Source organism: Sciurus carolinensis, chromosome 17 (genome assembly GCF_902686445.1).
Source record: "Sciurus carolinensis chromosome 17, mSciCar1.2, whole genome shotgun sequence".
Taxonomy (NCBI): domain Eukaryota; kingdom Metazoa; phylum Chordata; class Mammalia; order Rodentia; family Sciuridae; genus Sciurus; species Sciurus carolinensis.
This window is the reverse complement of record NC_062229.1, coordinates 6,154,316-6,170,162: the sequence shown is the minus strand read 5'-3', so window position 1 is coordinate 6,170,162 and position 15,847 is coordinate 6,154,316. Positions and strand designations below refer to the sequence as shown.

General features: G+C 39.8%; 1 protein-coding gene and 1 pseudogene across 1 annotated transcript; both read left to right on the top strand.

The window, feature by feature from the left end:
* The first annotated feature begins 624 nt into the window (after window positions 1-624).
* Window positions 625-1,578, top strand: LOC124969013 (olfactory receptor 7G2-like; annotated as a pseudogene).
* Window positions 1,579-7,497: 5,919 nt separating this feature from the next.
* On the top strand, window positions 7,498-8,460 carry LOC124969012 (olfactory receptor 7G2-like). Its single transcript, XM_047531846.1, has one exon. It carries the CDS (start codon window positions 7,510-7,512, stop codon window positions 8,458-8,460), a length of 951 nt encoding a protein of 316 aa, XP_047387802.1. The 5' UTR covers window positions 7,498-7,509.
* Window positions 8,461-15,847: the final 7,387 nt, after the last annotated feature.

Below are 15,847 nucleotides of genomic sequence, written 5' to 3'. Positions count from 1 at the left end.
AGTCAGAGGACCTGAGCTCTGACCCAGTCGTTGACCACACTGAGTTGGTCCTTTGGTCCATGGCTTGTTCTCTGGGGTGCATGGGCCAGGGAGCATGAACTGATTCATTTGTACTTAGATAAGCCCTTCTGAGGATTCTGAGTCATGGCAAAGGAAGAGACCCTTGTACTGAAAATGGTTTTGAGACATTTATTCTCACTTTCTTTTTGTTGAAGGAGTGAAATTTTTTCAAAGGATATCTGTGTCTTAATTTTGCTTCAGTCTCAGTACTTGGTGCAAAGCATGAAAAAGTGTTGGTGCTCAGTACAAGGAAAGGAGGTTAGAGGATCTGAGGTGTAGAGCGGTTAAGGGAGTTCCCAAATGCTGTTAAATATTTATATTGCTCTCAATATAAATGCAATTTTGTTTTTAAGCACTGGTTCTCAAAGTTCAGAGATTGAAAGTTGACCCAGAGTGTGTGTTAAACATAGAGCACTGTCAATATTCCCAGCCCTGTAGAAGGTAAGCCCAAAGTGGCACCAAGATTCTGTATGTGCACACTCAGGTGATGCAGGCTGCAACTTCTGTAGAAACCACCTAATTCATTTTTTCCGTCCTATCTTTTCTGTTTGATTCATCAGCAAAATGGAAGGCAGAAACCAAACAGCTATTCCAAAATTCCTTCTCCTGGGGCTGACAGATGACCCAGCACTGCAGCCCCTCATCTTCAGCTTCTTCCTGTCCCTGTACCTGGTCACCATCCTGGGGAACCTGCTCATCATCTTGGTCATCAGCTCTGACCCCCACCTCCACATCCCCATGTACTTCTTCCTCTCCAACCTGTCCTTCACCGACATCTGCATAAGCACAACCACCATCCCCAAGATCCTGGCCAATATCCAAGCACAGGATCAGAGCATCACCTACACAGGCTGCCTCTCCCAAATGTGCTTTGTCTTGATTTTTGGTGGTTTAGAAAATTGTCTGCTTGAAGTGATGGCCTATGACCGCTATGTGGCCATTTGCCACCCCCTGAGGTACACTGTCATCATGAACCCCCACCTCTGTGTCCTGCTGGTTCTGCTCTGCCTGCTGGTCACCACTGTGAATGCCCTCCTGCACAGTCTGATGGTGCTGTGGCTGGCCTTCTGCACAGCCCTGGAGATCCCTCACTTCTTCTGTGAACTGACTCAAGTCATCACACTGGCCTGTTCTGACACTCTAATTAATAACTTGCTGGTATTTTGGGGAACAAGCGTATTTGCTGGCATCCCTCTCTCTGGGATTATTTTCTCTTATGCTCAAATTGTCTCCTCTATTTTGAGGATCCCATCAGTGGGTGGAAGGTATAAAGCCTTTTCCACCTGTGGGTCTCACCTCTCAGTGGTGTCCTTATTCTAAGGGACGGGTTTTGGTGTGTATATGAGTTCTGCAGTAAGTGACTCTTCCATTAAGAATGTAGTGGCTTCAATGATGTACATGGTGGTCCCTCAAATGCTGAACCCCTTCATCTACAGTTTGAGGAACAGAGAAATGAAGGGAGCCCTTGAAAGCCTGTTCACTGGGAAGAAGAAGGTTCACTCACCTTCTTCTCTGTGACTTCATCACCTGCTGTGTGCTTCCTTCTCTACTAGGAAGTCAGATGACAGAACCACTGGTATATATACACAATGGAATATTGTTCAGCCATAAAGAATAATAATTTTATGGCATTTGCAGAGAAAGGAATGGAATTGGGAATAACATGCTAATTGAAAGAAGCCAAGCCCAAAAACCAAAGGTGGAATGTTTTCCCTAATAAGTGGATGTTGATATATAATTGGGGAGGAGGGTGGTGAGTGAGAGAAGAATGGAGGAAGCTTAGAGGAAAATGTGAGGGAGGGGGGCATGAAAAATGGTGGAATGAGACAGACATCATCACCCTGTGTACATGTACGATTACACGAATGGTATGAATCTACATTGTGCACAACCACAGAAATGAAATGGTGTACCCCATTTTTGTACAATGGATCAATACACAGTCTGTAAAATGTAAAAAAAAAAAAAAAAAAAACTGCTCATGAGTCACAAAGCCTGACTCTCAAACCCCACATCTTCAACAATGGCTATAATGGAAAGCTACCTACTTCTCAAACTGGGCTTCGGATCTGACTTGGCATTTGGCCAGCTCTGTGACCTTGAATAGTGATTTTAATCTCTATGCTCCATTCCTTTGCTCTAATCAAACACTGACTCTATGCCTATGAGCTCTTGCTACCCTTTCACCGCTCTCTGTACTGTAACACAGAAGAATATTAAATAGATGACTGGCTTCTCCACTTCCAGGCCCTTGGGATGAGAAACAGTTGCCATAGATGTTGATCAGCCTCACCTCACATTTCTGCATGTCCGCACCCATGCCATTTTTAAAGCTATACTATTCACTTGCTCTGGATGGATCATCCACAGCGTGAATGACAAAAAGGACATTTGAAAAAGAGGAGGCCTATTTTAAACCTTACCATTTACCCATCCTCACTCACCAGCGGAAGCCTGGCCTCTGAGGAATGCCTCTTCTAACAGGTCTCTACCCCGATAGCCTAATGGTGGGGTCAGTACCCACATTTATTACCCTCTTTGCCATATCCCTCACTGCTGTCTACAGCATGTGTCTGGATTTCCTTTGCTCTACTATGACAGCCACAATGTGCAACACTGACCTATATTAGCAAAAATGACCCTTTATTAATTAATTTGAGTAAACCTTACAACTGGCAGCATTTTGCAGGATTTCTCCATTCTGTCAACATCCCTCCTACAAATATCACATTCATAACCATACCACTGCCTCTAAAGATAACAGCCCCCTTGACTGACATTGTAGACATTATCATCACAGTAGATCTTAACTATTAACTTTAAATCTCAAAACCTAATATTATTCAAATTTTGCTAAATTTGCCACCATATTAGAGTATTTCCTGATTATTATACACTCACTATCGCCCCATCTAAATTTAATTATAAGCCAAAAATCAGTATCAACTCTATTAGATCTAATCAAATTAGAAAACACCCCCTGTCTATTGCCCACACTTAAGTTACAGTTTCAACACTCACCTCTACATTCTTAATCTCAGTGACATCTCCCAGTTCACCATATACATCCATAAAAGAACATTAATAATTCCATTAAAAGTCCTAGCAATAAAGCACTTCAAATCATAAGCATAGACTCTACAGTCTTAGGATATTCTGTAGCCATAGCGGTATTACACTCAAACATTATTGCAGTCCCCTAAATAAATTAAAAAAATAAAAAGAATTTAACCCTAAGAAAAATCTACTAAGATATTTTAGGATGCCACATCTAATTTCTCCAATAAAAATTAAACCTAATCCACCATAAACGTGACACTTTTGAAGAAAATCCTACAAGCCCTAGAACAATAACTATACTTAACGAAAATGTAGCATTTACATTATTTGTACATGCAATCGAACCGTGACTAGTGATATGAAAATCATCTTTGTTATTCAACTACACAAACTAGAATGACCAACATCTGCAAAATCCACACTTTAATGGGAGTAATTTAGAGCTAGCTCATTGACCTTCCATTCCTCTCCCATACCTCAGTATGGGGAGACTTTGGATCCCCCTAATCATCCAAGGCCTTACCAGAGCTTTCCTACCTATACACTATACATCAGACTCAATAACAGCATTTTCTTCTGTTACACTCCCTTGTTGAGAGGGTAACCACAGACGACTCGTGTGTTTCCTGTGTGTGAAGGGTGCTTCTGTCTTCTTTATCTGCTTATTCCTCCATGTAGGCACAGGTCTTTACTGTGGATCCTATACCTTTACTGAAACATGAAATATTATTCTACCCCTCTTTGCAGTTATAGCAGCAACATTCATAGGCTGTATCTTGGCACGAGGAAGAATATCCCTCTGAGGGCTATAGGAATCAGATATCTCTCAACCATCCCCTATGTCAGCACTAATCAACTAGAATGAATTTGAAGTGGATTTTCAGTTGACAAAATGACTCTGACACCATTTTTTTGTTTTTTTTCATTTGTTGTTTAATTATTTATTTATTTATTTAATTTTTTTGCAGACTGCATTTTGATTCATTGTACACAAATGGGGTACATCATTTCATTTCTATGGTTCTGCATGATGTAGATTCATACCATTCGTGTATGAATGTACATAGGGTAATGATGTCTTTCTCATTCCATAATTTTTCATACGCTCCCTCCCTTCATTTCCTTTCACCTAATTTAAAGTCCCTCCATTCTCTTCTCACTCCACAACTCCCACTCCCATTACATATCATCATCCACTTATCAGGGAAAACATTCGACCTTTGGTTTTTGGGGATTGACTTATTTCGCTTAGCATGATATTCTCTAACTGCATCCATTTACCAGCAAATGCCATAATATTCTTCTTTATAACTGAATAGTATTCCATTGTGTATATTTACCACAGTTTCTTTATCCATTCCTGTTGGAGGGCATCTATTTGGTTCCATAATCTAGCTATTGTCTGACATGATTTTTTGCATTTTACTTTAACTTCCCAATCATCCTAACAGCCCTTGTCATAATTCACCTGCTATTTCTACACAGTGCAGGGATTTATACTCCATCAGGACTACCCCAGACTCAAGTAAATCCCCTTTCACCCTTACTACACAATCCAAGATAGTTGAGGATTATTATTCCTTTTTAGACTCTTAATCACTTTAGAACTATTCCACCATGAGTTCCCAGGAGTCCGAGACAACTACATCCATGCCACATCCCCTGTGGAATTATAGGTCACATGGTACGGTTTCCTCAACCAAGTTGCAGACGTAAGGAGCTTAGCAAATTCAAGCTCATTTCCTCAGCCATGAATCATGGTCATTTCACAGAGGAGGAAGAGGGCATTTGCCATCCCAGTTCCCTGCCAAACCTCTTGTATTGAGCAGATATTTTAGTTCCCTCAAATCCAACAACTGAGGCTGGCTTTGCCTCACACTCCTTCTGCCTCAGTCTGTGCTGGTGTGCTTTGCCCAGGGTTCACTTTTGCCCTGTCAATCTACCTAGTCCTGCAGATCTACAGGCTGCTGGACACTAAATTTAGGATGTTATGTCATTATCATCCTAGGATTCAGTTTAGGACATATTAATACATTACTCCTTTTTTTTTCTTTTCTTTTTTTAATCTCCTTGCATAGTCTATCTTTTCTCTCATTCTTATGTTTTGACAGAAAATAATTACAGTCCGTCAGCCCATAATTTTGATTTAATCTTCAGAAAGTAATGGTGGAGCATGTCTCATCAAAGGAGCAGATGCAGGACTGGGGGCAACTCAGGGGCATGGCATGGGCAGAGATGTAGCTGCACCTCCGTAGCCTGCTAATTTTAGGTCTTTGGGACCTGTGCCAAGGAGTGGGACAGCTGGGGCTTATGGTGGTTCCACTTTTCGTGTTATGAGGAACCTCCGTACTGTGTGCAAATAGGATTGCACTGATTTGCTCCCACCAACAATATGTGAGTATATTTTTCCCTCAAGTCCTCACCCACACTTAAGAATTATTTGTGTTCTTGGGAATTGCCCTTCTGCCTGGAATGAGATGAAATCTCCAAGTAGGTTTCATCTGCATTTCTCTAACTGATAACACTATTGAACATTTTTTCATGTATTTCTTGGTCCTATGAATTTCTTCCTTTGTTTAGTTATTTCCCCCCTTATTAATTGGATTCTTTGACTTTTTTCCCCTGTTATGTTTTTTATCTTTTTATATATTCTGTATATTAATGTCTCAGCTGGGTTGCAAAAATCTTCTCCCATGCCTTAGACTCTCTCTTCAAGCTCTTGTTTGTTTTCTCTGTTGAGGCAAGTTCGTTCTATCACTAGTTTTTGAAACATTTTTAACACGAGTGGATGCTGTGTTTATAAATGTTCTGAGTGTGTGGGAAATATCTGCACTGAACTACCTTTTGATGACTTTATACCTAAATTAAGACACTAATTAAACATGAAGGACTATGATTCCAACTCAAAATTTCTCCAATTGTGAAGAAAATTATTGAAACTATTGCAACAGTATTTTTAAAAGTACTTATATAATTATAATCAGAAATTTGCTGCCCTTCCAGTATTTTTGTCAAACAACATTGGTTAGGATCAATACAATCATTAGAATCAATATGCTGGGATTCATTATGATGTTCTCTACAAGCATAAAAAACAAATACTAAGATTCATTTAATATCAATGTGACATATGTAAAAACACTTGAATGTTTGTATTTTCACCATATCTTAGCGAATATAATTACATTCTTTTTTGGGCTGTGAAGGTACTGGGATTTGAACTCAGGAGCACTTGACCAATGAGTCACATTCCCAGTGCTATTTTGCATTATTTATTTAGAGGCAGGGTCGCATTGAGTTGCTTAGTGCCTCGCCATTGCTGAGACTGGGTTTGAACTCATGATCCTTCTGACTCAGCCTCCCTGGCCACTGGGATAGCAGGTGTGCACCACCTTACCCAGCTATAATTACATTATTTTGGCCCATACATCTAAAGCATATGATTACATCTACAATAGGAATCAGTGTTCCTGATATTAGTAATTATGTGAATTTTTTTGTTTGTAAGTTAAAAGGAATACTGGGAATTAATGAGTGTGGACAGCCAGGTGCATAAAATGGAGATGAACAGGAAAAAAAAAAAAAGTGGACAACTGAATTGGGTACATGTGTCCTCCAGGGTCAGGAAATCAGCCGTTCCAAATTCCTGTTTTCTATACTCTTGGTCTTTAAAGATATGCCCTCCTGGGATCTGAATGATTGTAAAATAACTGGTCTAATGAGCAGCTTTGGATATTGAACCCCAGGGAAAGAGAGAACATAGGAGTCGGTCTGTGACCACCTCACTCAGCAGTCCCTGGTCCATGAGGACACAACACCTGGGCCTCTTCCCAGTGATGATTCCTCATGAACAGGAGGAATCATCAGTTACTTTCTCTGTGTTTCTGAGGACCAATCTTCTCTCTTTAGTATCTGGGTGAGATGCTGAAACCATTCCCCTTGAAGCCCTCCAGGTAACACAGAGTCGCTGAAGAAATGCTTTGGACTTGAGGGCAAGTATGTAAGTAGAATTTCATCCTTGGAAGCAGTGAGGGGAATAAGGAACAAGGGAGGGAGGGACGGGTTCCAGTGCCTCTCCAGTAAATGGTCTGCAAGAAGTTCCCATTCTGGGTGAAATTCATCTTGAACTCTGGACAGTGAAGGTGATGTTAGAAAATATTCTGAAATTCACTTGACTACTTGTATAGATGCTGAGGAGGTACTAGTTGGTAGGACTGCCATAACCAAGTAACCGAGATAGGGGGTCATAAAAGCAGAACTTCATTTTCTCACAGATCTGAAGTCTAGGAATCATAAGACCACAGTGTCTGCAGGTGTGGATTTAAAGACTGCTTCTGCTTCTATCCATACATTTTCTATTCACCCAGCACTTCCCTCAGATTCCTCAACATGGCAACTAGAAACCACACAGCTGTTTCAGAATTCCTCCTTTTGGGACTGACAGAGGACCCAGCACTGCAGCCCCTCATCTTCAGCCTGTTCCTGTCCATGTACCTGGTCACAGTGCTTGGGAACCTGCTCATCATCTTGGCCGTCAGATCTGACCCCCACCTCCACACCCCCATGTATTTCTTCCTCTCCAACCTGTCCTTCACTGACATCTGTTTTAGCACAACCACCATCCCTAAGATGCTGGCCAACATCCAAGCACAGGATCAGAGCATCACCTACACAGGCTGCCTCTCCCAGGTCTGCTCTGTCTTGATTTTTGGTGGTTTAGAAAATTGTCTCCTTGCAGCAATGGCCTATGACCGCTATGTGGCCATTTGTCACCCCCTGAGGTACATGGTCATCATGAACCCCATCTTCTGCATCCTCCTGGTTCTACTCTCCCTGCTCATTAGTGTTGTGCACGCACTCCTCCACACTCTGATGGTGCTGCACCTGTCCTTCTGCACAGACCTGGAGATCCCCCAATTCTTCTGTGAACTTGCTCAGGTCTTCAAACTGGCCTGTTCTGACACCCTTGTCAACAACATCCTGGTATATTTGGTGATTGGTCTGCTTGCTGTTGCTGCCATCTCTGGGATCATTTTCTCTTATTCTCACATAATGTCCTCTGTCTTGAGAATGCCCTCATCAGAAGGGAAGCATAAAGTCTTTTCCACCTGTGGTTCTCACCTGTCCGTTGTTTCCTTGTTCTACGGGACAGGATTTGGGGTGTACATTAACTCTGCAGTGACTGACTCCCCCAGGAATTCTGCTGTGGCTTCAGTGATGTACACTGTGGTCCCACAAATGCTCAACCCCTTTATCTACAGCCTGAGGAACAGAGACATGAAGGAGGCCTTGAGGAAGCTTATAGGAAGGACAGCTTCTCCTGTAGCATGTATGATTTGATTTGGATTTGGGCTTCCACATCTGTTGAGTCACAGCGACAGGACTCCTGGTTCACCAGAATACCTTATTTTTCCATCACTACATTTTTCTTAAAGAATGAGACAAAATAATGACCATGTGCATTTTAAATTAGCGTGAAGCCTGAGTATTACTTTTATTCAACTTGAGATAGTTGACATATAATTTAAGTTCTTTAAAGTTTTCTTTGTTTGGGTTTCAGAGAAGTAGAAACTGAAGGAGCGTTCCTAGCTTTAGCAGACTGTGATGTGGTGTACTCTTAGAGAGTCAAGTTCAGGACAAGGATACTGAAGGATGTGGAAACAACAACCCCCAGGGAGAAAGGAGGACAGTGACCTCTGAACTTTGACAATTTCCTCTTGTGCAACCGTTTTCCTGACTGCCCAATTGACACATTCTGCTATAATTCAGTCTCTGATGATGAAGTCACACTGAATATTTTGCTATGATGAACTCTCACTAAACCCTATAAAATCAGACCAGTTTCCTGCAAACGTGCCATTCCCGGCTGAATAAAGAAAGCCTCTCTGATCTGTTGAGGTCTGTCCCTGTTTCCATGATTTTGCTCAGAGACTCTCTTCATCCTGATTCCACATAAGGGCACACATGTCCCTCCAACAGGAGGGCTTTCTGTGAGGCACAGGGACTGAATTTTCATCATCAATTAACCAGGGAAGTGAGGGTGTTCCTGGAAAGCTGTGTCCTCATTCTCTCATATTACCACCCAGCCTGCACAGTCTCGTTAATCATAAAATTTACACAATTAGATTATCTGAGAGACTTCAGATCATTTGGAAATATTGGGAATTTTATCTGTGAAGATGCCCTCAGTTCTCCAAGGAAAGAAAAATCTAATTCTAGTGCAGCAAGTCAGTAAAGAGAATCCTTGTTCATTACAATGACTTCAGAACTAAGTGCACAGTTTCAGGTTTTGGGGCTGGCTTCACTGAGCCCTGCATGGGGTGACCTCCTCTGAAGCCAGAATTGGGGACAAGCAGTTAGTGTAGAAATAGGGGATCTGGTCAAATCCAGGAAATGGAGGTCATGAAAGCCATCTGCCTCTGGAAGTTGGAGACTGCCCCTGGGAGAGTGGAAAGTCAAGGACCCGCAGAGCCCATTGATTACCAAATTTACCTGCCCTTGTCAGGGACTATAGGCAAGCATATGCTAATTAATGCCCCCTGGGCCCTTACCTGCCTGAATCACTTTGGCCTTCCCCTGCCCCATCTGCTTCTCACTTTTTACATCTCACTTGCAAAACCAGGCCTAGTCATGTAGGCAGGAAGGAAAGATAAGGGGGTAGAGAACTGGAGAACAAAAGAGACCTTAACCTATAATAGATGTAGGGTGCACTCACTTCTGGGGACTTTAGAACATCAGCCATGGCCCCCTTCTCCCTCCTGGGAGAGGTCTGTTTTATTATCTTTAAATAAAACCTGCTTAATATGCTTGCCTTGGCATGCTTCTCTAGTGTTCAGTCTTCAACATTAGAAGGAAAAAACTGGTCACCGTTAAACGACAGTGTCAGATTTGGAGGTCCCACTGAGATTTGCGCCTAGGTAAGTGAACTCTCTCCACGCACCCACATCTGTTTGAGGTACATCTTTCTGTCTCTATTTTTGGAGGGTAAAATGGGCACCTGTTGGCTACTTAAACGCAGCCACCATTCTTCAAGACTCAGGTGAGAGGTTCCTGGCCCAGGCAGTTTCCAAGCACCTGCTCTGTGCAGACCAGACATGTTGGACTGTGCCAAAGCCATTTCCTACTTTTCTGTCCAGGCCCGGAGCACAATTGCTGTCAGTACACAGTGTCCCTAGTCCTGATCTACCCAGGATGCATGGAGGTGGAGGAAGGGTTGCAACAACTGCAGGGTTCCCTGTCCCAGGCTACTCTCAGGTGGACCCCAACTGTTCCTTCTCCAGAATCTCCCTCCCTACCACCCTAAGTGGTAACCAGGGTGGTTGGTAGATGAATGGCACTGAGGGAAAGCACCAATTACTTTGCCTCCGTAAAGACTGCACAACACTCCTGCACATCCACTTCCTCCTGGATGCTCTTCTTCCCTTGCTGGTCAGACACTAGGAATTCAAACTGTAGGATTAAGACCTGGGATGATTAACATGAAAATGCCCAGGTTTCCTTTGTTTGCATAGTCTATCTAGAGTTTCCCCATTACTGTTCCTGTGCTTAAATGTGCTCACTGTGTTCTCTTTAAGCTGCAAGAGGGAGGCATTTAAAATCAACCTAGGCCTAAGAACCAAGAGATGTTCCCTCATCCTCCGGAGATTCCTTTAGTCTTCAAGGCAAAAAGATAGGCAAAAGGCACACTTTTTACTTTTGTCATCGTTTTCTTCATAGTTAGGAGTTTATAGTGGCAGGGAGGAAAGCAATAAGGCCCTTAAGTCTGAATCCTCCCACTTTAGCACAGTGCAAACTAGGACCCTAACACTTTGCCTAAGAAGGCCAGAAATAACTTTGGCAAAGCCAGGTAGTGAGAGACAGGTTTTTCTGGACAGTAAGAAATCTCAGTTAGGGAAATGTCCCTAATACTTCTACATCAGAAGGGAGCTTCTCTCTCAACAATATTGCCAGGTTCACCACTAGCCTGCATACTGCTAAATTGCAAATGATCAAGAACAGTGACTTTCATATAGTACCATGCTTGACATCAATAATCTCTACCATGAGAGGAGAAAGCCTTGAGGAATCACCGACTACAGGAGGAAAATCAAGGGACCCTCCCAACTTAAGACAGATAAAAATAAATTTAGGGAGGTTTTTGGAGGATCCTAATAAATATTGAGATGTTTCAAAACTTACTTCACCTGGAAAATTATGCTATTAGCCATCTAGAGCACTGGCAGTTCCCAGAAACCATCCTAACCAGGATTCCAATAATGAGTAGGATGCCTAAAAATCTATTATGAGGCCTTCAGGAAAGTCCTGCTATTTTCATGGAGAGACTTAGGAAGGTAATAAGAAAGTATACCACCCTGAATCCTGAATCCATAGAGAGTCACCTACTTTTAAAGTATAAATTTATCATTCAGCCAGCCCCAAACATTTAGAGGAAATTACAACAATTGGCATGAGGGCCTGATCAGATCTTCTCCAGCTTGCATCTTCCATTTTTAATAGAGATCAAAAAGAAAGGAAAGGGAGCATAAAGACAAAAAAAAGAGGCTTATTAAAGATCATTCAAATTGATAGAAACTTTTAATGCCTTGCAACAGCCCATGCAATTCACCCATTTTAGGAGGTAGAAAGCAAACTGCCTAGTCCAAAACCTTAGAATAATTAAGCAGTAATTACCCCACCCTGTAGTTCTTACTCTGTTATCTGAAATTCCAGATGCTGCTTGTTTTACTAAGTTAGATTTAAAAGATGGCTTTTCCTGTATACAGTACACTCTGAATAGCAATTTCTGTTTGCCTTTGAGGAACCAGATAATGTATCTCAACTAACCTAGACAGTGTTGCCTCAGGATTTAGAGATGGCCCTCACCTGTCCAGACAAACCCTAGCTAAGTACTTAACAAAATTTAGAGATTTCCGTTTCTGCTAAAACCTGTTAGCTCCTTCCAGATCTCAGTTAAGGCTTACATTGAAATGTAAATAGAGGAATCCTGAAGACTCAGGAGGAGACCAGTCTCAAACCCAAGACAAGACAAGTAAAAAGAGTCTTACCTGAACTCCAGCAAAAGTAAATTTTTTTACTTTGCTACTTAGCTAATTACTTTACTAATTAACGGCCGTATCAGTTTTCCAGGACTCTTTTTTTTTTGAATTCTATATTTTTTTTGAGCTCATGACTTTTTTGATCAGTTCTATTTTTTATTCAACTAGAGTTTTTAAACATCTTTTACATTGCAATGGAGAGTCACCTGAAAAGTTACAAGGTCTTTGATTTTGTGTTATTTGTATGTCGTGCTATCTGACATCATGTTTTGTCTGTATGAAAATTGAGCACTTCTAAAATTAAAATTAAAAAAATGGATCCAGATACTTTTAATTCATGTGATTTATAAAGGTTAAATTTAAATTGGATAAACTAATAAAAGTAAAACATCTTTAAAAATAATTCACAAATCTCTAGGTAGTCAAACTAATAAAATGCTGATGTTAATAAAAAGTCTAATATCAATTGTTTCTAGGAATATTCTTCAACAGGAAAGAGATGGCAAATACTATTCAGGACACTTGTCTGATATCTTAGTTTTTACAAAAATAAGTGAATTAGAGTTACCATGTATGAGATTACTCAAATGTGTTTGTAGGGACATCTGATTAAATTACAAAGTTAAAATGCTAATCGTTATATAACATCAAGTACTCTTAACTCCTTAAATTCCATGGGGTAAAAAACATTATTGGTGTTTTCATAGGTTGGTAAATAAAAAGGGTTTAAAATTGCTTTGTGTCATCACTAAACTAAAAGCAAGTTTACTAAGAGTTATGTGCTAACAGGTACGATTCTATATACAAAGGGTTCCAAATGTTTCAACTGTGTTTCAACTATGGTACTATAAATAACAAAATATTTAATCTTATTAAAATGGAGTAATTTATCTAAGTTCAGTAATTTCTTAAGAGTTGTTTCAGAATGTGAACAGAAAGGGATCAACAAACAGGAAAGAGAAAATAAATGGTTCTAGATATGGAAATATATTTAGTGAAGAACAAAATCTTTCTGGGGAAGAAAGTGTTTATGTAATGAAATACATGAGCATCTAAGTAAGTACTAAGAAAGTCTGTGTAAGTAAAGGGCAAATTTCAACAAGTTTGTATGTAACTAAGTTGGTTATATGTATGTGAGACAATCAGTTAAAGCTATTTAAGGTTTTTCCTAAGGTCAAATACTACTGTACTGATATAAACCAAAGTTTAATCTATATGTTAAAATGACAAGGATTTCTTAGAAACACTAATTTACTCTTAACGTGTGTCTATTAAGTTTTATTCTTTAGAACAAATAGTCTTAAAAATTGGGGTTTATACAATTATGGTTAAATAACTGTTAGAGTATTGTACTATGTTACAGAGTCTAAATTTTTCTTTAAAAAAACTAAATTTGGTAATATAAAAGTGTCAAGGTAATTGTAAAATGGTCACTCTTTGTATATTAAATGTGTTCATATTTTCCAGGTATACAAGTTTTTAAAGCAGGAAATTTATCAAGCTGCTATTCTCCAAACTATACTTGTCTGTAATGGTAATTTTAAACTTATAAAGAGTAAATTTTATTGGGGCTTTATTTCTGTCATTTAATATGTATTATAGAACCTGTTATCAATAGGGTATATGTAAAATTTGTTACTTTTTACACTGAGATAAAATATTTTAAATGTAAATGTATTTCTAAAAGTTAATGAGAGCCTGATTTAACAACAAAATGTTAATATAATAAAACAAAAAAGCATTCTGCCACTTTGCCACACAAAAGGAAAACTAAAAACTCTCTCAGTCTTTAATTCATGTTTTAGATATAATGTTAAATTCATGTTTTAGATATAATTCTTTAATTCATGTTTTAGATATAATGTTAAATTTAGATATAATGTTAGTCTAATGTTCATATAGACTCAGGAATCAATATATGTAAACTTCTTAAAATGATAATTAAGAAAGAAGCAAATATCAGCATCAGAATTTGAACACTTCACTTAAGATTTGTATAAAGCCACGTCTTACCTGAGATAAGGCTCTGCCTCCCACCTTACTGCATGTTAGAGTGACTACAGAATAAGCCAAACTCCAGCTCCTTTAAAGTTATACTCAAAAGATTGGTTTTTGTTGTAAAATTACTGTGATCAAAAACAGGGGATAAATGTATAGCTCAGCCAAAATTTAAGAGAGCTATTATACAAACTAAATATATATTTCACTCTTTGTAATTTCATTTTGTAAAACTGTTATCTGTTACTGTTTTGCAGAAGTAGCTGCTTCAAGAACACACAACCTAGGTAATTTATGATTATAAGCGAAGTCATCACCTATAGAACAGATGGTAACTTCCAGTACTAATACAAACTCCAGTTAAATAAAAAATAAATATAAAGTTATAGACATTGAAGTTAAATCCCAGTACTCTTACTTTATGACTGGTGAGACCGGCTTGCTGGATGGTTAAGATCAAATTGAGATTAAATACAGAGGCCAAGATAGGCCGGTATTTTGATCTTGTCCTCAGTCAGCCTGAATCCAGGGAACAAGAGGACTTCTCTAAGGAGCTTTGCAACTCTGTGTGGGTCACACAACCTCCTGATCAAGATTGATGAGATCAGTGGAGGATGAAAAGTCAATCAGTGCACCTGCTGCAGAGGAGAGTCATGGAAAAAGGGACACATCCCTTGATGCTTCCAAGGGAAGCCATCTCATCAAGGAGACCCTGCCTAACAAATGACAGTGGTGGAGCTAAGAAGCTGCTCTTCCCAAGTTCTCTACAAGTGACCCCTGTGGGAACTCGGCTGACACTTTAAAAGACAGGAACAGGTTAATTTGACCAGCTTGATCTTAGACACCTAGCAAAACAGTTAAAACCAAAATATAGCCATTCTTGGGCATTTAAAAAAATAATAGTTAAATATAACTTAAGATGTACACTTGTGTTAGCCCAGTAGAATAAAGACTAAAAGTTACAAAAGAGATTCTTAGGCAAATGTGCCTGATAACTATCAAGAGAAACTGCCAGAGTCAGAAGTTTTTAGTCAGTTTAAGGCCTACAGACACAGTTAGGCATAATCTGTTTGCTAGTATGATTATCTAGCCCTAAGTAACAGAACAGAGCCCTAAGTACTATTAATTAAGTTATATTAATAAAGGGATATATTACAAAAAGCAGATGACATTAGTAGCTTAACTATATTTTCTGGGGACATCAATGACATTAAAAGTTAAATGTTGTGTTTACATTCCTGATAACCTGGACAATGTTAAAGTTCCCATATAAAGACCTTGTCCTCTCCAGCCTTTGTTAGGCCTTTTATGGGAAAATTTTCTCAGTTTTTCCAGCTCCTGGTGAGAGATTGACTTCTGTCATCTTCACAATATTCATTGGCATGTTCCAGATTCTGCAACATTTACCTTGTACTAATCTCACTTCAGTACTCATGTCTTTTTGTTCTTCTCTCATAGAAGCACCCACCCCCAGATGACTTTACAACCTGCTCTTCCCCAACCACACTTCTACCTTGGACCACTCAATTGACTTGATTTTAAAAGGAACTCCAAACTGCTTGCCCCTCATTGCCCCCTTCCAGCTCCGAAGCAGCCAGAGTGGTCATCATCCCCTTTCCTTACAGCAGTAAGGAGTTCCTAAAGCAAAAAGGGAGAATGAAGTCAGAACTGGGGATAGGCAGTTAGTGTAGAAA